General features: G+C 47.4%; 11 protein-coding genes across 13 annotated transcripts in view; 6 read left to right on the forward strand and 5 right to left on the reverse strand.

Annotated features, from left to right (window-relative positions):
* Positions 1-168: 168 nt before the first annotated feature.
* FOXG_01250 (uncharacterized protein) lies at positions 169-1312 on the forward strand (the record flags this gene model as incomplete). The annotated part of the gene is made up of 2 exons (XM_018378053.1): positions 169-953; positions 1001-1312. The coding sequence occupies 2 exons, from the start codon at positions 169-171 to the stop codon at positions 1101-1103; spliced, it is 888 nt and encodes a 295-aa protein (XP_018233886.1). The 3' UTR covers positions 1104-1312.
* A 206-nt stretch (positions 1313-1518) lies between these two features.
* On the reverse strand, positions 1519-2045 carry FOXG_01251 (uncharacterized protein; the record flags this gene model as incomplete). The annotated part of the gene is made up of 2 exons (XM_018378054.1): positions 1519-1784; positions 1835-2045. 2 exons carry the CDS (start codon positions 2043-2045, stop codon positions 1519-1521), a joined length of 477 nt encoding a protein of 158 aa, XP_018233887.1.
* Positions 2046-2526: 481 nt separating this feature from the next.
* FOXG_01252 (uncharacterized protein) lies at positions 2527-4583 on the reverse strand. Its single transcript, XM_018378055.1, has 6 exons — positions 3803-4583; positions 3533-3755; positions 3056-3484; positions 2894-3001; positions 2784-2842; positions 2527-2723 (listed from the first exon to the last, which is right to left on the reverse strand). The coding sequence occupies exons 1-6, from the start codon at positions 4454-4456 to the stop codon at positions 2688-2690; spliced, it is 1509 nt and encodes a 502-aa protein (XP_018233888.1). The 5' UTR covers positions 4457-4583; the 3' UTR covers positions 2527-2687.
* Positions 4584-5319: 736 nt separating this feature from the next.
* On the reverse strand, positions 5320-6589 carry FOXG_01253 (uncharacterized protein). The gene is made up of 3 exons (XM_018378056.1): positions 6314-6589; positions 5885-6257; positions 5320-5832 (listed from the first exon to the last, which is right to left on the reverse strand). The coding sequence occupies exons 1-3, from the start codon at positions 6371-6373 to the stop codon at positions 5483-5485; spliced, it is 783 nt and encodes a 260-aa protein (XP_018233889.1). The 5' UTR covers positions 6374-6589; the 3' UTR covers positions 5320-5482.
* An 878-nt stretch (positions 6590-7467) lies between these two features.
* On the forward strand, positions 7468-7809 carry FOXG_18051 (uncharacterized protein; the record flags this gene model as incomplete). The annotated part of the gene is made up of 1 exon (XM_018398092.1): positions 7468-7809. One exon carries the CDS (start codon positions 7468-7470, stop codon positions 7807-7809), a length of 342 nt encoding a protein of 113 aa, XP_018233890.1.
* A 120-nt stretch (positions 7810-7929) lies between these two features.
* FOXG_01254 (uncharacterized protein) lies at positions 7930-8976 on the forward strand (the record flags this gene model as incomplete). The annotated part of the gene is made up of 3 exons (XM_018378057.1): positions 7930-8204; positions 8254-8872; positions 8941-8976. 3 exons carry the CDS (start codon positions 7930-7932, stop codon positions 8974-8976), a joined length of 930 nt encoding a protein of 309 aa, XP_018233891.1.
* Positions 8977-9342: 366 nt separating this feature from the next.
* On the forward strand, positions 9343-11568 carry FOXG_01255 (uncharacterized protein; the record flags this gene model as incomplete). 2 transcript variants are annotated; one of them, XM_018378059.1, is made up of 2 exons in its annotated part: positions 9344-10796; positions 10879-11473. In XM_018378059.1, 2 exons carry the CDS (start codon positions 9344-9346, stop codon positions 11016-11018), a joined length of 1593 nt encoding a protein of 530 aa, XP_018233893.1. In that variant the 3' UTR covers positions 11019-11473. The 2 variants fall into 2 exon arrangements, with proteins under 2 accessions (XP_018233892.1, XP_018233893.1); XM_018378058.1 differs by having other exon boundaries at positions 9343-11568.
* Positions 11340-12149, reverse strand: FOXG_01256 (uncharacterized protein). The gene is made up of 3 exons (XM_018378060.1): positions 11923-12149; positions 11639-11873; positions 11340-11590 (listed from the first exon to the last, which is right to left on the reverse strand). The coding sequence occupies exons 1-3, from the start codon at positions 12064-12066 to the stop codon at positions 11559-11561; spliced, it is 411 nt and encodes a 136-aa protein (XP_018233894.1). The 5' UTR covers positions 12067-12149; the 3' UTR covers positions 11340-11558.
* A 541-nt stretch (positions 12150-12690) lies between these two features.
* Positions 12691-15085, forward strand: FOXG_01257 (uncharacterized protein). 2 transcript variants are annotated; one of them, XM_018378061.1, is made up of 4 exons: positions 12691-13144; positions 13190-13217; positions 13270-13728; positions 13778-15085. In XM_018378061.1, exons 1-4 carry the CDS (start codon positions 12789-12791, stop codon positions 15005-15007), a joined length of 2073 nt encoding a protein of 690 aa, XP_018233895.1. In that variant the 5' UTR covers positions 12691-12788; the 3' UTR covers positions 15008-15085. The 2 variants fall into 2 exon arrangements, with proteins under 2 accessions (XP_018233895.1, XP_018233896.1); XM_018378062.1 differs by having other exon boundaries at positions 13190-13728.
* Positions 15067-17118, reverse strand: FOXG_01258 (uncharacterized protein; the record flags this gene model as incomplete). The annotated part of the gene is made up of 3 exons (XM_018378063.1): positions 15067-15638; positions 15694-16987; positions 17038-17118. 3 exons carry the CDS (start codon positions 17116-17118, stop codon positions 15067-15069), a joined length of 1947 nt encoding a protein of 648 aa, XP_018233897.1.
* A 1371-nt stretch (positions 17119-18489) lies between these two features.
* The window catches only part of FOXG_01259 (uncharacterized protein), a gene marked incomplete at both ends in the record, with an annotated part of 3401 nt that continues 593 nt past the window's right edge, over positions 18490-21297 (forward strand). The window contains 3 exons of the mRNA XM_018378064.1: positions 18490-19495; positions 19547-19622; positions 19672-21278. Of these exons, the coding sequence (XP_018233898.1) occupies positions 18490-19495; positions 19547-19622; positions 19672-21278 (2689 nt within the window). The remainder of the gene's footprint in view (positions 19496-19546; positions 19623-19671; positions 21279-21297) is intronic.

The raw sequence follows: 21297 nt of genomic DNA on the forward strand, positions 1-21297 counted from the left end.
TACGACTGCAGCCCGGACTACAGAGCTCAGCCACTATCACCGCCTCTTCGTAACCATTCGCTGCCGATGTCCTTTGAACGGAGCATATTAAAGCCCTCTCCTCATGATGAGCTCTAAAAAATAATTTCTTTTCTTTTACACTACTATTGGTCCCTCTCAGTCGTCAACATGTTTACTCTTTTCCCGCATCTCCCCCCCGAACTTCGCGATGAAATCTGGTACCTTGCCCTATCAGAACCCCGGCCACCAGGAATATGCCAATGGAAGAAAGGCTGCTGGATCCCAAAATACCTTACCCCAGAAGAAGCGGATTGGTCCGACGACGATCCTAACAACATTCGCTTAGAGTTTCGCTACGACAAGTTGGCAACATCAGTTCATATACCGATCGTGGATGTCAATCAAGAAGCGCGCCGTGTTGCACTAGCTTGGGCCGGCGATAACAACATCAAGAATCGATACATAAACGGCAAATATGAGTTCAAGCGCAGGATGGACAAGGACAGAGATACTGTCTACCTCCCCAACAATAAGATAGACGCCGCTGAGATAGAGGCTATCGATCGTGGTTTTGAACCAGATCTTATCGACCGGAATCACACCGTGGCAACGTATATTACAAGCTTGGCAGTACCGGCAAGATATATGCGAACCGCCGACGAAACACCTTACTCGTGGGAATGGCACGAGAATCTTGAAAAGATATACGTCATTGTTGGAAAACAACCCGACCGAGATGGCCAGTGGGAGATTGATACGACGAGAGGAAAAAGCCTATTTTGGACAAGGGACACCGGCACATTTATTCCCCAGCTAGGAGCGGATGAATTTTGCAGTAGGGATCTTTTGAAGTCGATCGTGGAGGATAAGATGGAACTTGGGGCTGCCCTCATGCGCTGCCAGGGACCGGCGAGGAATTCGTTTGAGATTCGTGTATGCTCGGTGATAAGAAGGTGAGTGAGATTTTTGATTGTACAATGGTATATTTACACATATTCAGGTCGCCAAAGACACCTTCTCGTACGCTTACAAATATGAAGGAGATGTTTGATGGGTGTTTAAGCGGGGTGCATCTGAGCAAAAAGCCTCAATGTATCTGTTAGTGTTGAGAAGCGGTATAGGCCCTATTCTTCTGTTACCAACGAACAGAGGCTTCTGTTCTTGGGCTTTTAGTGTAGCGGTCTGATCGCCACAGTTAGAAATCAGTTTTTCATGGTTCAAAAAGAAAAGGATTTCATATGCAAGTCTATTTGACCATTGCCTATAGGGAAGAATCAAAAGATTTGCTTGAATGTCAAGTGTTTGTGAGAGTATAATCCACGTAGGTGAACCAAGACGGTATCATCGCCATGACTTTCCCGTCCCCCTTTCTCAATTGTCCTATTCCAAAGGGCCAGGAAAGACGCAAGATTGTGACAGCGCATATAGCCATGAAAATCATTCCGCGCAACTGACAAACCATGCTCAGAGCACATGCATCGTATGTGCCATGCTACCATGAAACCACCAGTGGGGCCTTTAATTCTTAATGGCTTTCGCAGCGGCCCTGATAGCATCCTTGATCCTGAGGGGCTTGATATCGGGGAACCTGTTGTTCAGTGCCACCGAATCGTCGAAGTTAGTGCCCCCAGTCTCAAAGATCAGACCGAATGCAGCAGAAAAAGCAAGCAGCGCATCTCTGGGGATGGGGATATGAGGCAGCGCCAACGTCAGAGCTGGGAGCTCCGTGACGATACCCTTCTCTAGATCCTCGATGCTGTCGTGGGTGACCTTGAACTTGATATCTGCGAAATATTAGCGACTGGGGCGAGTTCGTACTAAAGAAATCACTCACCCTTGCCCTCCTCGGCAGCCTGGAGAGCCTCATTCCAAGTCGCCTTGTCGCCGATGATCCAGTACTCTCTTTCCCACTCGGTGAAATCAAGAACTCGATCAGCGTACTTGGCCAGATCGAAAGTATGGGCGAAAGTGACCAGGGTGTCCCCTTTGCCGGGAATGGCTGCCGTGTCATGAACAAGGTCAACGACGGCAATCATGGGGGACATGTAGGTCTTGTGAGCGGGCGTCGGAAAAAGGAGGGATGTGACCTGGATCAACTGTTAGCAGTCCTTGTGGAGCTGGAGCGCTCTGCCTCAGTCAATGTGACTACATACTGCGCTCCTGCAGCAGCTCCCATGGCCGACAATAATGATTCCAGAATGGTGAGTATCAATGGAGCTTTCTGGCTTTAGCAACTGTTTACTAATCTAAGTAGCATCATTCCTGGCTACTTGCAAATCCCGACTACATGCCACTTGTGCAAGGTCTAATGGGAAACATATCTACACTGAGAGAGCAGTCTTCAAATGTCCTTTCAAGTTTGTTAGGCGGTTTGGGCAAGGATCCTGATGGTTTCGTATCTGTCAAACCAGTGTCACTGAATCCAAGCACCTACGGGTTCTGAGTTCTGAGTGGTGAGGATAAGCTCCCGGCCCCAGGCCTCAATTGGATATAACGCATCTAGGTCACATTTTAGACATTTTTTCACGGCATTACAGGCTAATTATAAAGAATTATTTGATATAACAGATAGTTAGGCAATGTGATGATGAAAAAGCATGCGAAGATATCTTGACAGAGACTGTTTAGGTGGCCAAAACTCCCATGCAAAGTTACCGATGGCGAATGCTGTCAAATATATGCAATCTTTAACCAGTAATCGGTTGCATCAAGATATTAAAAAGCTATAATACCATTGGTTAGCCAATGCGCTGAAAGACGTTTGGTGGAGAAATCAATCTTACCCATTCTTCGAGCTCGCCCTCATTGTCCCGAAGCTCAGCATACTTCTCATGTAGGCGCTCTAATTATATCTATTAGCTCATTAGTCCTTCTTGGACAACTTCATACTTACCAGAGCTGCGGAATAGAACACGGTCGATTGCAGTGTCACCCGAGAGTGAGTCAAGGAACTTATCAGCATGTGGATCATTGCCAACTTGGCTGATGAGGAACATGGTAGCTATTTATTCTCCTTAGCATTTGTCTCAGTAGGTATCAACGGCCTGGGGCTTACACTCCTGGGGATAGTCCTTCTGATCTAATCGTCGGCCACATTCCTCAATCGTCTTCTTGAAAGTATCGACAGGCTCAGGACTAGGCTCGCCATCTGTGATGGTGAGAACAAGGAATGGTCTGTCTAACTTGCCATCCTTGTCAAGTTTCTTGAAGACCAACGGTTCCAAGACCTTCTTCTTTAGATTCGTGCCGATGTTGGTACCACCCATTGGTTGGAACTGCATATGAGAATCAATCTGATCAGCAGTGAGATCGTCACCTTGATAATCACTGTTGATAAATCGAAGATGAGCGCCTGAGCCATCGGGGACAAGACGTGTTGCGATGCTGGACATGCGTTGGACTAGACTTCTCATAGCTTCCATTCTTGTACTGACGACATTGCCATTGGGGTCGAGTATGTTGGCTTGCATCGAGCCGCTGTCATCTGCGAAAACTTAGTTAGTGTTACCCAAAGGATGTAGATGAAGCGTACCGCAGTAGAAGATGGGCTGATACAGGGCAAGCTTCACGAGACCCTTCATCTGCTCAGGTTCTTTGAGGTGATTCCTTGGGTCATCCTTCAGCTCAATTGCCTTTTCGGCAACCTTTTGTAGGTAATCATTGCCAGGCGCGAAGAATTGTCCAAGATCAGAATCCTGGACATACTTCTCGACTCCCTTTTGGAAATCGTCTATGGTGGTAGGATTATCCAAGTCCTATCATCGGTTAGCAAATGTCTCGCTTGCTAGTTCTTATGACTTACCTGAGCCAAAGTCTGGTCGGGCGGAGGTTGTCCAATATGGTACAAGTTGGAAACAACGCCCTTGACGACACCATTGATGACACCACTGTTCACATACGCCAAGATGAACAGGACAAAGTTCACTAAAGCATTGATGAGTTCAGGGAGACCTGCCATCTGCTGCCCAGGTGGTGAAACAGCGCGCTGAATAGCAGGGTTGCCTGACTGCTCAGCGAGTTCCTTTGCCGTCTCATTCTTAGAATTCTTGGCCTGAAGTGAAGCCCCAGCGTCGATGAGCATGTTCACAACAACAGGATCTCTAGCGTGTGTAATGGCCACCATGAGTGGTGTATCATTATCAACTTCAGCGCTGGTCTCATCAACCTGAGCACCCTTTTCAAGAAGCTTCCTCACAATATTGACTCTGTCGCCGTTGCCGTTGGCGGCGATGTAGAGTGGAGTCATGCCGGGCTTGCTCATGGCTCTGGGAGAGGCATTTTTGTCGAGAAGGAGATTGACGACTGAGAGACGTCCGTACTTGGCTGCCATTCCGAGAGGCGTGAAGCCAGTCTTGGGGTCTTGAGCATTGATGTCAACGCCGCTGGCGAGATAGGCTTCTAGCTTGGTGGAAGTCAAAGAGCCCTTTCGGGCATCGACAAAGATGTTGTCGGCCATGTTAGAAGCACTAAGAGGTAGAGGCTTAGTGACTGCAAGAAGGTGATTTGGAGAGTGATGCTTCAGTAGTGAGCTGTCGGAATTGAGATATATGTGATGAAAATTCACGAGGGCAACTGACCGCCTGGATTACACGGTTTCTCAGTCACATGCCATTCTGGAGCTCTTCCATGGGTTACATGCTTCTCTTGGAGTTTCTCGGCAGCGGCATGACCGATTTGCAGCTGAGCAAGAGTGACAAGTCAATTTACAATTCAGCTTTGTATTTTAACGCCACCAAAAAGATCCTGCTGCCCACCAGCAAATTCCATATAGCCGAGACTGATAAATGGCGTAAAGATTGGCTCGGCAAATAGTCTCATGATCAAAGTTCATACTGCATTTCAGCTTTGAGATTTACGCCACTATCGCCAAATGATACTCCAACGGGCTGCAGAAGTTGTTATATCCGAATCCGGTGTTGACTGTCCTATTCCGTTGAAGATTTGCAGCACAGGTTCTGTCAGTTGAGGGCTGAAGTGACGCGGCTTTTCTTGGGTTGCAATATTGAATGCATCATGCACTGCTACGCAACCTCAACATCTATGCAATGCAGTAATACGAGGACCACAGTACCTGTCAGACAGTGCTGATGCTTATCAAACTCTTGCCTCAGCGATGCCCTAAGAAAAATTGATTACAATTTTGTCCATTAAGATTTTGATTGTTTTGTCTTTAGGTCCTTTGGTTTGATGTCTATCTTTACTATTGAGATATTCACAGAGATCAACAATCAGCCTTAGGGAATGAGAAGCAGAGACTCGGGATCTAAATAGCCTTGGGCTGTTTGAGACACGTGGTATACGACAGTTAATCTACACGTCTTCGAGTTAAATTGAGTATATTGTTATCTGAGCACCCACTTGGGGGTCTAAGTAATTGATCCATAGGATCTATGAGTGAATGTAAGTTCAAATGTCATACTCCTGAGAAGAAAGAAGGGCGCTTCCCAACGCGAAGCATCCATATCGGTCTGCCCAACTAACATCACCAACAAGGCGGGCAACGGCGTGGGCGAGGGCATCCGCAGCCGCAACTGTAGCAACCGCAGAGGTAGCCACGTCCGCAGCCGCAGCTACAGCCCCTATAACAGGTGTAGCCACCGCAATAGTTACCCCAGTTGTTGCTGTAACAGCCACCAGACTCTGCTTTGGTGGAGGGCACAAAATCTCCATCCCGGCTGAAAGAACCGACGGTTTCACGAGAGCCGGTCTTGGTAATGTTGTAGACCGTGTTGTTGGACAAGACATAGGCCTCAAAGTTGCCGCTGTCTTTGTCTTGGGCGACGATGAGGCTGTCGACGGTATCGTCAAAGGAGGAGTCAGGGATAGTCTTGTCTGTTAAAAGTTAGATTGACCAATGCTAAAGAGGGGTTCGATCCGTACTTACCAGTCCAATCGCCGCTCTCGAAGTCCCGGGTATGAGCATGGATCTCGTTGTCTTGTCCGAAGAAGCTCACAATGAGAGCCTCGTCAGTCGAAAACCCGGCAATAGGAGTTCCAGTTGCCGCGGATCCAGGGATGTTGAATTCCTCAGTCCATCTATCGGAATCCTTATCGTGCATGATGGTCTTGATAGTACCATCAGGTGCCTGATACAGGACCAAGTTCATGCTAGGGAGACCTGCGACAGTGATGTGGCTTTGATCATGGACGGAGATATCACCGAGGCCATCGACCTCGGCATCATCCCACTCCTCAGAATCCTCATCAAACTCACTGACCCTGATAAGGCCATCATCACTGATGTATACAGCAAAGACCTTTTTGTCATATATTAGAGTAGTGCAGCTTGTAGTTAGGTCAGACCAGTACTCACCCTGTCTTTGGCTACGGCGTAAGCCGCAGTTGAGCCCTCCTTTAATCCAGTGGCAACCATTCGCTGGTCCTTGAGCTCCTCGCCATCATAGATCTTCTCGATGAGACGACGGCCTTGAAGCTCTAGGAAAGCAAGATCCCCGTTGGGAAGGGTGTTATGGCTCGCAGAGCGAAAGGGCACGAGCGATAGTTCTGATTTCGCCGCTCATGGTGAAAGACTAAGGTGCAAAGAGGCGCAGTGATTTGAATGTTATGACAGAAGTACTTGGGATATTAATTTGATCTTCTTCATAGTAGTCTAATGCCTGGGAACCCCCTCATACTTTATGGTGTCACAAAAGAACATCGTCATGGCTACTTGTTAACGTACCATGCCATCGCACTGTGGAAATTTCGACTGTGAAAACATCCATCCAATGTTATAGCTCATCCGGCACTTCCGCGCTTAGACAGTGTCTGTGCTTTACCTTCAATGCTGCCAGTTCATGTCATCCAACCTTTCAGCTCTCCCCATTTTTGGTTTCCCTTCCTATCTTGACCTTGACAGGCATATACGCGTCTTTACTTCGAATCCTATTTTGAACATGGTGGGTTTCGTATAGCTATGCGACGTTGTACAAAGTTTGATGTTGTCGCCTGATACCGTTCTCAGCATGCATCTTTCCTAAAGAGAAGTATTGACATGCAAAGGGCTGGCTGAACAAACCCAAGTCCCAAAAGAAAATGGTGAATGGGTGATCAACATTTCGGCTTATTTGTTGGGTTATAGACGGCACGGCACGGCCCTTACCTGAGAGGTCGTAATGCTTCTGTGTGAGACCGGATATAGAAAGCGATCAGCACCTTACAGGAGCTGAGCTCCCTACACGCATTGCAGGATGACAAAGTTACTGGTCTGATAGAAGAGGTCGCATTGCAGCCAATATTGAACCGAATGGGAAAACGATCGGCATCCTGACAAAGCTGAGCTCTCTGGTGATCGAAGCAACCTCCACGGCATATTGTTGCTGTTAGATTTACAAATGAGGTTTGGCCGAGGCATCAAATACCCGTCACGCGTAAGTTTGAAGCTTCTTGGTATCACAGACTGATCATCGATCCGATAGATCCTCACATCACCAACTGCATCTCTTTATTCAGGAAACCTAAAACACGATGGTTGCATCGAAAGTTCCCCAGAACCTTTGGCACCGCGACCGTCGAGGCGGAGATGCTGGCCGAGAGCGTGAGAAAGATCCAGTTCGTTATGGCCTTAATTCCATGAGCGACTCTGTTATCGGCCAAGCTGTAGCGAAGCTAAGATTCACTAAAGATGGAGCCGGCAAGTATTCCAAGAATTCAATGCATGCTCAATCCCTAACATGGAAGTTCTTTCCAGAGAAAGGCGGCAATGGCTTCTTTGTCAATATTCCTGGCCAAGACAAAGCTATTATCTTCACAGCAGGTCATAACTTAATGGACGAGAACGGAAAGAGGACCCAAAATCTCCGAGCCTGATGGTCTGACCTCGGAGAGCAACACAAAGGGGTGGAGATACTGGAGAATGATACTCGAGTGAGCAAAGTCTTTTCGACCACGCCTAGCGAAGAGTCTGACATTGATGACTTTGGTATCATTATGATTCCCAAGAACAACAACCCTCCCCCTCCCAAAACGGCCTTTGGATTTGCTCTGAGACTTGCTGAGGAGGACAGACTAGAAGGCATCTGCAATATCTCCAGCTATCTGACGACTGCTAAGACTGGCGAGCCGCCGACGCGCAGTACAGGACGCTTCGTCAATCCTATACTGAAACAACATCAGCTTGAGTATCTGACGTATACTGAGGCTGGCGTAAGTGGCTCCGTGGTCTGGACTGGATACAATGGAGCTCCTGTAGCAGTGGCTATTCAGTAAGAAACTTCACATCCCACTCAATTCTTCAACTGACCAAGCATCTAGCAATTACGGACCTAAGCGAAAGAGTCCAAAGTACGGCAGTCGTGGCTCTCGTATTGATATGAAAATGATGCGAGAGATCATGGAGTGGACTGGAGTTTACAAAAGGGCCGTTGCCATTATAGCCCAACCACTTGGGAAGAAACAGCCCATTCCTTCACTGCCCCTCTGCATGGCATGGTCCGAACAAGACAAGGTTCTCCGCGTCCACGTCCAAGATGACACTGAACCAATCATAGAAGAAGCAACATTCGAAGCCCTCCCAGTCTTTTCTTCCGCAATGCTCCTTGGAAAAGACCCAAAGGAGGAGATCGGCTTTGCACAGGTTGATAAAAGACCCAACGCTTCTAAAGACACTATGCGCTGGGTCTCGTGGAACATTGAGTGGAATAGCGTTAGTTTTGCTAGTGCCCTCAGTAGAGCGCGGTTGGTGAAGTGGGACGTGAAGGGGCCGTGGGATGTGAAGGGAAAGATGGCTGCGATGACCCTTAACTGGGATGATGCAATTAGAGAGGTTGTGTTTCGTGTTGATGATGAGGTTGTCAAGAAGTGGGAACTTGAGCTTCCTGATACTGAATACACCGGTATTGCATACCAAGAAAAGGGAGATACAAAATTTCAGGTCTGTTAACACATTGTCTGTTCTTCTGTTGTAGTTCTGTTCATTATGCTAACTGGTGTCAACTGCAGAATCCTTACAAGAGATTTATTATGAAAGCTGTTTAGGCTACCTAAGGACTCTATTCCTATTTGTTTTTCTATTTCTATTTAGTATCTTTAGCAGATTAAAATATTTTCAGCCTGTTTGGGATCGTATTTCTCCATTTTATGGTTATAATAAGAGCCTGGGAGCACATAATATTCATAGTTGAGATACGATTGCCCCATCTTCACCATCCTATAAGGACGCCGCATTGGTTTCTATCCACAAACATACATGCTGATAAATATGTATGAAATCCTTGCCATTCATTCCAGGGACGACTGGTCACTACACTATCCCCAAATAAGCTAGGTCAAGTTCTGAAACGTCTTACATGCAGCGTGAATTCTGCCATCCACATTTGAGGTCTTCCTTTCCAAACCCTTCATAATGGCGCAATACTATTCAGACGTGCTCGACACAGAGTCCTTTCGCCTCGCAACTGTCTCCCTAGCCACTCATCCTGATACCAAGTCCCAGGTGCCGAGCGTGACACTCACGACACATGTTCTGTCCGGCGCCCCAGACCTCGCTTACAATGCGCTATCTTACACTTGGGGTTCACCGCGAGACGGCCCCTCACTTCCCGACAAGGTTGCCAACACAACGATTCTGCTGAATGGGCTGTCCTTTGAGGTTCAGCCGAACCTCTATGATGCTCTCGTCGAATTGCAGGCCTCGTGCTCAGAGACTCCAATCTGGATAGACGCCCTCTGCATCAACCAGTCCAACCCCAGCGAGCGATCTCCACAGGTCTCCGTCATGAACCAGATCTACGGAAAGGCAAACCGCGTTATTGTCTGGCTTGGAAAGGCCTTCCCCGAGCTAGAGGTCGGACTCAAAGCAGCTGAGAGAATCGGTAATGCATCAGTTCCTGAGACACTTCGAATGATTCGAACGCAGACATGGGATTTCAGTTCTGACTTGTCAACGATGCCGGAGCGTTATGGTATGGATCCTGTTGATCAGGAAGAAGCTATTGGTCTGGTCACTCTTTACATGAGTAACTGGTTTACCCGGATCTGGATCATCCAGGAAGTTTCCCTCACCAGCGACGTGGTTATTCTATGCAACGGCAGATTCACCGGCTTTGACTGCGTGGGTTACGCAGCGGCGTTCCTGCACTACAGCGGATTCTTCCAATCTGTGGTCGACCTTGTTCCTAGGGACAGGCCTGGCATTCACATTCGTGGCGGTATCAACATCTTTCACGCAGAAAGAATCCAATTGCTTCGCGAGTGGTGCAAAGGCAAGAAGAGTCTGTGGGTTGGTGTCCTTGCCATGATCGACCTGGAAGCTGGTCTTGGGAAGCATCATACGAAGCCCTCAGCAATAGTCCCCTTACGGGTGTTCTTCTCCACCTTTGGAATGAAAGCAACAGATCCTCGGGATTCCATCTATGGGTGGAATGGTATCTTGAAGCATATGGCAACTCAAGAAGGGGTCTCTCTGCCGTCAGTGTTCGAGCCAGATTACGATATCGACATCAAAGACTTGCTGCGAAACATCGCCTGCAACATCATCGAGACGACTGATTCTCTTGTCTACCTAAGCCTGGTCAAGGACCCCAGCATGCGAGAAACACCAGGCCTTCCATCTTGGGTTCCTGACTATCCACCGGTTCTGTACAACAGTGTCCATGGACCAAACTTTAGATCCATTGGAACTGTCAATTCTTCGAAACACGTTCCCCACTCCCCCAATCAATATCCATTCACTATCGCTGGACATGTCCTTGAAGCTTTTGGCTTTCGTCTCGGCACCGTTCGGATGATTGGTGAAGGGTTTCTTGAATGCCTTCAAGGCCGTCTTAGGATACTTGGGGACATTCTCCTTGCTATGGGTGAGATTTATCCATATACAAACCAACGTGCAGATGAAGTTCTTTGGAGAACTTTGATCTGGGATACTGATTTCACAAATAGGCCATCGAAGCTCATTCGACTGGAGGACTTCCAGAGGGCCATTTTGCATAATTTCGCACGTGCGCTGCAGCTTGGGTTCAAAGAGGCAGAGTCAGCCTCTGCTGGTCAGGCTTTGGTTCTTCAATTCACCCGGGATATGACTTACCTGGACGAGATAGCCGCCAAATTCCCTAACAGTATATTTCCCAGCACCAAGCTTATCAAGGCCTTGTGTGCCAGCTTGGATATTGTACTTCAGGACAGTGATGAATTTGATCAGGAAGAGCTCCAGAGACTTATGGAACCACCGTCAAAACATGCTATGCCACCTTATAATATTATGGCGTCGACGTGGATTAACCACAGGGCCATCCTCACTGATACAGGGTATTTGGGCATGGGGCCTGATTCAACTCAAGCCGGGGATGAGGTTTGGATTATCTCTGGGTGTCCTGCTCCGCTGGTTATGAGGAAGGCAGAAGAGAGAAATGATTATTGTCTTATTGGAGAGACTTATATACATGGCGCTATGCAGGGAGAGGCTGTTACTGATAATGTTATTTGGGAGAATATCAAGATAGTCTGATTCTTGATAGAAACATAGGGAGTAGCAAGCATGGTTTTATCATTCTCGAGACTTTTCTAAACTGAATCTTGATAGCCAGTATCAGAATATTGACAGCTAGCTTCGGTCGCCGAATTTATTCCTTGATCTCATTCTTATGAAAGATATCTGTCCAACAGTCAGTATCCCCGTCCCTCACAGTTCTAATCGATTTACCTGGCACTTCTGGCATCCAGCTCTCTCTATACTTGCAGAAGAACTCTCCCTTGGGAGGGAACTTGTCAGGTTCGTCAAAGGTTCCCCACATGATGTATCGAAACTTGTCCGCAGCTTGTTCACCATATTCACAGATGAAAGCTCCGCAATTGTGGCAAAACTCTCGAACTACGCCATTCTCCTGCTTGAAGGTCTTGGGTTTGCCTTGGTCGTAGCTGAAGCCATCAAGTGCGACCTGGATATTGTCAGCTATGGGTTACTTCAATCAAGAGAAGTTAATATACCTTCGTGGTAAGTCCAAAATTGGTTCCAAATGCCCTTTTACAACTTCCACAATGACAAAGTGATGTTCGTGCGTCATCGGGCGAGTCTAATGACACGCTGTACTTGACATTACCACAAACGCATTTTCCGGTATAGCTGGGCATGGTGGCTTATATAGGAAGACAAGTCTAATTGATTGACGAATCAGAGATAGAGCGCGACTGAAGGAACTACAGACAATAGTGAGAATTTTAACTATCAAGGTGTTGTTTGAGATGGGGTTGATATAGAAATACCGTTTGCCTTCATGTGATCAGTCAGCCTGCATCATAGTCCTGACGTCAGAGTTGTTATGACGCTGATTAACGTATGTCTTACGTTCATCAAGCATCAAATACATTTTATTCTCTCCTACTCATTCGAAACAACCACTCGCCTATACCACATATATTTCGTATTGATCTCATCACAAGCCGGTAAGGACTCCACGTCCATGTTGAATGGAAGAGTACAGGGTAAGCATTTTGTCTCAAAGCCAAGAACACCACAAAAGAGCGACTCATGAGAAGTAATACGGCTTAATATTATCCCCTAAGCTATTACTATGTGTTCTTGAATTGCCCAATTAACTATCATAGTGACGAGGCGTGATGGGAAAATTGGTAGTCGGACAATAGTAAAGACCGAGATAACCTCACGGGTCAGCATGTAAGCACAAAAGTGGGGACGTCTCGGGACTTAGAAAAGCCCGACACATTCCTCTGATACGAAAAGTCTCGACGCCCAACTCAACACCTGCATATTAAATCCATCTGGTTCTCGAAGAACACGACCACCCTTTATACGAAAAACGTATTCCTCGGGTTTACAAAGTCCCGAAGCCACCATGTCCACCCCAGACTCATCGAAGCCCAAGCCCCATCGGGTCCTCGCTTGCGTTCTCTGTCAACAGCGCAAAGTGAAATGCGACCGCACGTTTCCCTGCTCAAACTGCGTCAAACATGGCGCTCAGTGCGTTCCAGCTACTCAACCTCGTCAACGAAGGCGACGATTTCCTGAGCGCGAGCTGTTGGATAGGCTGAGGAGGTATGAGGCGTTGATGAAGCAGAATAATGTCAAGTTTGATCCGCTTCATGAAGATAATGGAACGGAGAAGAGTTCGCCGAATGATTATAACTCTGACAGGGATCAGGTTGATGAGGAGGGTTCGCAGGTCAGAGCTGAGGGTGTTGCTGAGGTCAAGTAAGTTGAACCCCTCATTTATCACGAATGGGCTGACCAGTATAGAAATATCTGGCATGCAATGCGACAAGGGGTAATAATATCACAACAATTCTGCATCAAAAACATTCCTGACCTCTGTCCAGTATCGAGATCCTAACGACAGCTTCTTCGAAACAGCCTTCAGCAATGCTCAAGACCAATCCTTCAACAACGATGAACACATGCTTTTCGGCTCTCGCCAAACAGCTGTTGAGCTCTACACCTTGCACCCAGAACCCGCTCAACTCTTCAGACTCTGGCAGGTATATCTCGACAACGTCAACCCGCTCCTAAAAGTCACGCATACACCTACCCTGCAAGGTCGCATTGTCGAAGCTGCGTCGAATCTCAAAGAAGTCCCTTCGACTCTTGAGGCTCTAATGTTTGGTATCTACTGCATGGCTATACTGAGTCTTACTGCTGAGGAGTGTGAGACCATGTTCAAACAGCCCAAGGAAGAGCTCTCGACGAGGTTCCAGTTTGGATGTCAACAGGCTTTGCTGAACAGCAACTTCCTCCGTACTGGTAGTCGAGACTGTCTCACTGCATTGTTCCTCTATCTTGTGAGACATCTGCCTAGATCAGCTCTCACTAATTCACTAACTATTTTAGGTGTCTGTCCACTCAGCCAGCCACCCAAAGTCCATCTCATCCATGCTCGCCGTCGCCATGCGCATCGCTCAGCGAATGGGTCTCCAAAGCGAATACATCAACATCAGAAGCAGTGTTCTCGAAGCAGAAATGCGCCGAAGACTCTGGTGGTCCCTGGTCCTCTTCGACTCCCGAGTTAGTGCCTTGGGAGATCATAAACCGACGAGTCTAACCCCAGGTTGGGATTGCGCGTTGCCCATGAATGTCAGCGATTCTGAACTTCGGGAGGAAACTAAAAATGCACCAAAAGTCCAAGAACAAGCTACCGAGGCTATCTTTTCTATTGTCAGGAGCGAACTTGGGGAGTATACACGGAATAGTCCGTTTTATATCGCGTTTACGAATCCATTGATGAAGCCGTTGGCGAAGAAGCTCCCTGAAGGTGGAGACGTTACTTTGGAGAGAGTGATAGAGGAAAAGTATCTCAAGTTTTGTGATGCTGATAACCGTCTTCACTACATGACCCTTTGGACGGCAAGGGGTAGTATCGCAACATGCCGCTTGATGAACGACTTCCTAGTGTATCTCGAATCTTCAGGTACGTACAACCAAGCAGACCACGAAGCAGCAGTCTCCTACGCCATTGATTGGCTAGAATGCGATGCGAAGCTCTCAAGTTCACCCCTCACAAAGGGTTTCCGATGGTTCCTTCGACTGTATTTCCCTTTTCCTGCATACATACGAATTATTCAGCACTTGAAGACCCAGCCCTTCAGCAATATTGCCGAGAGGGGATGGAAAGTTATGAAGGATAATTATGAAGCTCGGTGTGAGGGAGCAGATGTCGACAGATGGCATCCCATCTTCAAGCCATTTGCAAACATTGTTCTGTACGCTTGGGATACGGTCAAGAAGGCACATGAACAAGCGGAAAGGGAGATAGAGACGCCAGAGTTGGTGGACTTTATCAACAAAAAGACCGCGGATATGTCCCTGGATGGAAATGAGTCAACCGGCTCGCAAACTCAGGGTAATACTGGGATGGAAATGGACGGTGTTCAGCTTCAGATGCCGTTTGGTTTTGGTGACCCGGGCATGTTCTTCAACATGGGTGGACAGCCTGGCTTTGATCCTGTTACTTCGGCACCGTATATGGCGGGTAGTGCGCCGTTGACTGTGAATATGAACCAGCTTAACTGGAATTCGATGAACTGGGGAATGGCAGGGATGGGTGAAAATGGAAATTGGTAAATATCTAGAACTTCAGTTATATTAATTAGGTATATTCAAAAACAAATGAGCCTTCCCTCTCAGGCTTCTTCCTGCCTATCAGCCTCCTCTATATCCTGTCCGGCGTCTCTAGCTGCTCGACTCATTGCCACTCTTTCACCGTGGTTTTCATATTCTGGGTTATATATAAGGTGCTTGCAACCAAGATGATCAACGATGACGGGACATGATCTCATGTCGAACACAACCAAGACAAGCCCTATGAGTCTGCGAGCCGCAAAGAGAAAAATGATCGAAACCATTGCAAACTCGATTCCCCACAGTGGGTAAGCCATAAAAAGACCGAGCAAAGTTGCCACTGTAAACATGGTTGCGGCATGAGCGACAACACCCTTTTGGAGACTGGGTGAGCTGGTCAAATCACATCCTATTAACCAATTATAAAGTTCTGGGTATCCGATATCTTGGGAGCGCTTTTTAAGCATTTCCTTGGTAGTCCGAGGACTTGTAAAATCTGTCTGCATGGGCATGTCTCGTCTGTGCTCAGGGGGTTGTCCTATCGACTGGGAACGGGTGTTGATGCCAAGAGACGATTCGAGATTCGCTTCATCAACATGAGCTTTCTCGATTAGATTGAGCTTCTGCTTATAGTCTAGTCCAAGTGTAAGCGACATACCCAGGAATCAAGTGAAAGAAGAAAACATTACCAGCGTGGCTCTCCATAGCTACCAATATTGGAAGTGCAAGCAGTGCTAACGGCACAACTTGGCCAAATCCCATGTTGTTGGGATTACCTGACATGCCTGTCGTCACAGCGCGCGAAACGAAAATGGTCACAATCCCATAGACATTTCCTGTCCAGAGCCAGAATAGCCTCCAGACGAAGGACCCTCGACACTGATGGAATGTCCATGTTTCAGCGGCCAATGTGACGAGAAGCCTAACCTTTCTTTTTGATGTAATATCCGAGGTTAAAATCGACAAAGCTTTGAACCTGAGCCATTTGTTCAAAAGAGGCTCTCGCTTGGATTCCCTGATTTCCCTCATCAGCTCTTTAAATTTGAATTTCGCACCCTTGGGCTTAAAGAGTATGGATCTTCTTTGTTGATAGTCGTTCTCGCTGTCCGTCCTAGCTTGTATTCCTCCGCCTGAGATCAGTTGCAGAATGGAACGGATTGCCCGAGACTCGATTTCGATATCACCAAGATCTCGGTGATTGTCAGTTGTGGTTTGGTCTTCTAATCTTCTAAGTGTTTGAATTTCAATTTCCCCAATGACTGAGTGCTGTTGAGAATCGAAGTCTACTCGATTCCGTTCGGTGGTAGGCCCATTGGCCTTGCCATCTACTGGCTGCTCTCGATACAGAAGCTGGACGATATCGTACGTGCCATAAAGTACAGCAAGTGGAGCAAACATCTGCATGATAAGGCTAATATAATCCACATCTTCCATCTTCTCATTCATTCGATAGTCCTGAAGGGTGCAGGTTAAGTAGACGTGACTCGACATGTCCCAGGTGTATGATAGTCGGATAGTGAGAAGGAAGACGAGCATTCCTGAGCCTGTGACCATAGCAAGAACACGTATTAGCTTGGCAGTGCCACGGCCCTTGAAGCGTTTTATATAGAATGGGAAACTCCCAAGGTGTACTGTGGCTGCGAGACAACCCAGGGCTATAACAATTTTGGTGGAATAAATGGTGATGCTGTCCTGGATGATGAAGGACGCGATAAGGATGGATGCCTGGGAAACGAGAATCTGGTCACTTATAGCAACCATGAAGGCCATGAAGGCATGCGTACGCTCCCTTCTGCTTTGGACGACCTTTGTGCGTCTGGTTTTGGGGAACTTGGCCCTTAGTCGGCGGTAAAGCCAACGAGCCCCAGCAACCATTACAGCATCGCCCGAATTCAGAAGTCGCGGAGGTACTGAGAGTGTAAGGAAGGCGAGAATTAGAGTAGCCAATGCTATCAACGATGTGATCAGGAAAGCAGCTTGTACCTGAGATTCCGTAAGACCGCGATGTTTCGAATGATTGGCAATCCACTTACTCCTGGTCCAGCGATATCCGCATCAAATTCGACCTCTTCTTTAGAAACAAGGCTCCGAAGCCTTTCTGGTGAGCAGTCCATTAACAGAAAACCTAGCCTGACTTTGCGTAAGTCAAGCTTTAGTGCTCGAGCGTTATGCACAAAGAATAAGGTTGCGCAGAGACACAAGATTGATAAAGGTAAATAACTTAGAGCAAGAATGAGAAGAGTTCTTTAATAATCTCTCTGCATTCGTTTTCTAGATGCTATAAATAGACAACTGTCTCAATGATTGGGGGTTAAACGCCACTTGTCAGCCACGAGCCTGATGTCATGTTACAGTTGCACCAACAATTCATCGGTAGTGATTGGACGTTCGAGTTGAAAAGCTTACGCAAATACAGACTGCGCCGCAAAATGGAGATTAATAATGAATATTAAGCACATTTTTCTGTACTTCTCGAAAAGCTACTTCTCTTTTTGGGCAGTTTTTAATGTATTAAAGTTCAAAAAATAGAGTTAAACTCAAGATACAGTTCGATCTAACATATAATTCCCATAACCAATACTACCATATAAACTCCTGTGTACATGAAGTTTGAGATGCAAACTGCCCTTCAAGAACATTACTATATGTGCGAGACTTACAGTCGAGCCAAAAGCAAATGCCGGTGACCCGTCATTTCGATGCCGATATGATGAAGTGGGCCACGACACCCACTTGTCCGTTTCTATGCCTTCAACACGCGGCGAAGACGTGATGATCTGCATTCTCCCCTTTTAGTCGGCTTCTGTGAATACCGACGCGACGGTCTGTGTCCATCTCGGCTGTTGTATAGCACCGATACCCCGATTCGGTGCTGAAGATCTACACAGAGAAGGGTCCGAGCGAGATGAAATTCAAGGAAACTGGCTAGACTAGGAGCGTTGTTGAGAATGACACAATAAGTGGGAATTACGGAGCATTCACCCTTTTAATGGACTAGTATCTATCAAAAGTACATATTTAGTGACAAAATACAGCGGGAGTAACACGGTTAAAGGATTTCGTTTTCTCGTTGAGGGATATATCAAACCGATATCTATCGGTACACAGCCTTTCTCGAACAATTCTCGGAGAAAATGTACTAAATAATGACCCTCGCACGGCTGATTCGGCACTCAGTGGGCTAAATGCAGATCCCCAATCTCCGTGAGGCAGCAATGCCGTCCGTGGAAAATCCGCGCGAGATGTATGCCGCCATTTTAGCCACCATCCACGGCCCGATGCGGTAGCAGAGGTAATTGAGGCCATGAGACGTATATCCGTACGAGAAATATTCCTCCAATATTTATATTTAGGCCTCATGCCATGAAGTGATCTGAAAAATCAGTCTTTACACAGAGAATTTCAAGTCATCCCTATTTTAAACAACATTGAACACATTTACTATCAACTCTTCTCTACCATTATTAGGATTATTGAAAATAGCTATGCGAGCTGATATCCAACACTACGATGCCCCCGTTTCAGGCGGTGCGTCAAACCAAAACGGTGATACCATCGAGAAGTGTCATATCAACAACGAGTCGAACATTAAACATCGTGTCTTGATCGACCTCATTCACGAGATTGCCACAAACGATCCTGATAGAGCTTTTACTTACACTCCATCATCATCTGACCCTCAAGATGGTTGGAAGCCAGTGACTCACCTCCAACTCGCAAACGCCGTCGACCACCTCGCCCACGACATCTCCAAAACCGTTACCAAAACCTCAGACGACGAGGTTCCAACAGTGGCATATATCGGCCCCAGTGACTTTCGATACACGGTCATTCTTCTGGCTAGTGTTAAAGCAGGTTGCAAGGTCCTCTTCATCTCGCCACGAAATACTCCTGCTGTTCAGCTCTCGCTCTTCGATGCCACGAAGTGTCGATACCTTTATACAACCGATTCGTTTCGATCAATTATGCAGCCTTGCCTCGATCAGAGAACCATGGAAGTTTCCATGATAGGGAGTATTGATTATCTTCTGTCAGTGACTCCCAAGCCATTTCCCTACAGCAGGTCCATCGAACAGGCGCGATGGGACCCCCTAGTTGTTCTTCACACAAGCGGTTCCACGGGAGTCCCCAAGCCCGTCTTCTTGAAACAGGGTATCATGTACGCCTTCGAAGAATTTCTCCATCTGCCCAAGTTTCATGGTTCTCCCTATCCTTTCAATGAATGGGCCGAACGGGCGAACAAGATCTTCCTCGGGATGCCCATGTATCATGCTGCAGGAACGTATCTCCCTCTATCCTCCATATACATTGGTCTTTCTACCGTTATGCCACTTCCCAACCAGCCGTTGAACGTTGATACAGCTATGGAGTACTTGAATCGCAGTGGTGCTGATGGTGCATTGCTGCCCCCTTCTGTTATCGATGGATTGGCCGCTTCTGAGGAGGGTATGGAGGCTTTGGCCAAGCTCAAACTCCTTATTACTGGCGGAGGTAAGTCAATACACTCTCTACTACCTGTGCGTGGTATTGACCTTTTGATAGGGAGCCTATCAACCGAGGCCGGGAACATGCTAGCAGACAGAGGCGTCGTCTTGAGGAACGTCATTTCATCAACTGAGTAGGCATCTTTTTCTCGTCGACTTTACGCAGAGACTAATGAAACCAAGACTGTTTCCTTTGGCGCCTTATAGTCCCCAAGACCCAAAGCTGTGGCGATACTTCATCTTTAACGACGAAGCCATGGGCATTGACTGGCATCGTCATGGCTCGAATGAGTATGAGCTTGTAGTCCGTCGCAAAGCATCGGATCCCGGCAACCAAGGCTGTTTCTACAATTTCCCTGAATTATCTGAATGGCGTACGAACGACATCTTTCAACCTCACCCAACACTCAAGGATCACTGGCTATACAAAGGTCGGGCCGACGATATCCTTGTTTTCTCAAATGGTGAGAAACTCAATCCACTTACCACTGAGGGTATTGTTTCGGACCACCCTCTCGTTAAGTCAGCCCTTGTCGTCGGTCAAGGAATGTTTCAGGCAGCTCTCATCATTGAGCCCATCGCGGAAGCGCAACCGAGAGACGAAGCTGAGACCAAAGCTTTACTCGAAAAGATCTGGGCGGCCATTGAGAAGGCGAACGCTGAAACCGTGGCGCATGGACGAATTGCCGCCAACTTTGTCGCTTTTGCCGACCCTGCTTTACCGTTTCCTCGCGCTGACAAGGGGACCATACAGCGTGGTAAGGCTGTCAGCATGTACGCTGACTTCATTTCAGCTCTGTACGAGAAGGCTGAGATGCTTGGAGATGGTCCATCTATCGCACTTGACTTAAGTAACGACGACACTTTGACTGGATCTATCATCAGTCTGTTTGTTACCAAGCTTGGAGTTGAGAAGCTCGAACCGGATACAGACTTCTTCTCTGTGGGTGTGGACTCACTACAAGTGATGACTGCGACGAATCTGCTACGCGAAGCCTTGCACAGATCTGGTATTGAAACCTCGACAATCACGCCTCGAGTCATCTACCGCAACCCCACGGCAAAGGTGCTGGCTGAGTACATCCAGTCCTTACGAGATGGAGTAAGCGACGATGACGAAGAGACCCATGAGATCAACCAGATCAAGAAGCAGGTCTCGAAGTACACCAAGAACCTCCCAGCGCCTAGGACTGGAAAGCAGGCGCCTCTAGACGACGGTCAAACAGTCATCGTCACGGGTACAACTGGTTCTCTGGGAGCTTACATGCTTGACCAGCTCTGCTGTTTAGAGTCCGTCAAGAAAGTCATCGCCCTCAACAGAAGTGAGGATGGTGGTTTATCCAGACAGCCTTCAGTCAACGAATTCCGTGGTTTGACAACAGACTTCTCTAAAGTGGAGTTTCTCCACGCCGATCTATCGCTTCCCGACCTTGGTTTGGGTCAGTCTAAGTACGATTCTCTTCTTGCTGATGCCGATCGTGTCATTCACAACGCTTGGCCTGTGAACTTTAAGTTCACTATGTCTTCGTTCGAGAGCCATGTTCGAGGCGTACGACATCTCATCGACTTTTCTTCTGCGGCAGTGAAGAATGTACCTATAATCTTTATCTCGAGTATCGGAACTGTCGATCGATGGTCGTTACCCGACGCTGTCCCTGAGGAGGCGTTGCATGACCTGACCTTACCAAGCATGGCCTATGGACGATCCAAGCTCGCTGCAAGTCTTATTCTTGACGTGCTGCAGAGCAATCCGGCGTTCCTACTCTTTCGTGCGAGTGGACAAATCGCAGGTTCAAGGGGCGAAAAGGG

Source organism: Fusarium oxysporum, chromosome 1, assembly GCF_000149955.1.
Source record: "Fusarium oxysporum f. sp. lycopersici 4287 chromosome 1, whole genome shotgun sequence".
Lineage (NCBI taxonomy): Eukaryota > Fungi > Ascomycota > Sordariomycetes > Hypocreales > Nectriaceae > Fusarium > Fusarium oxysporum.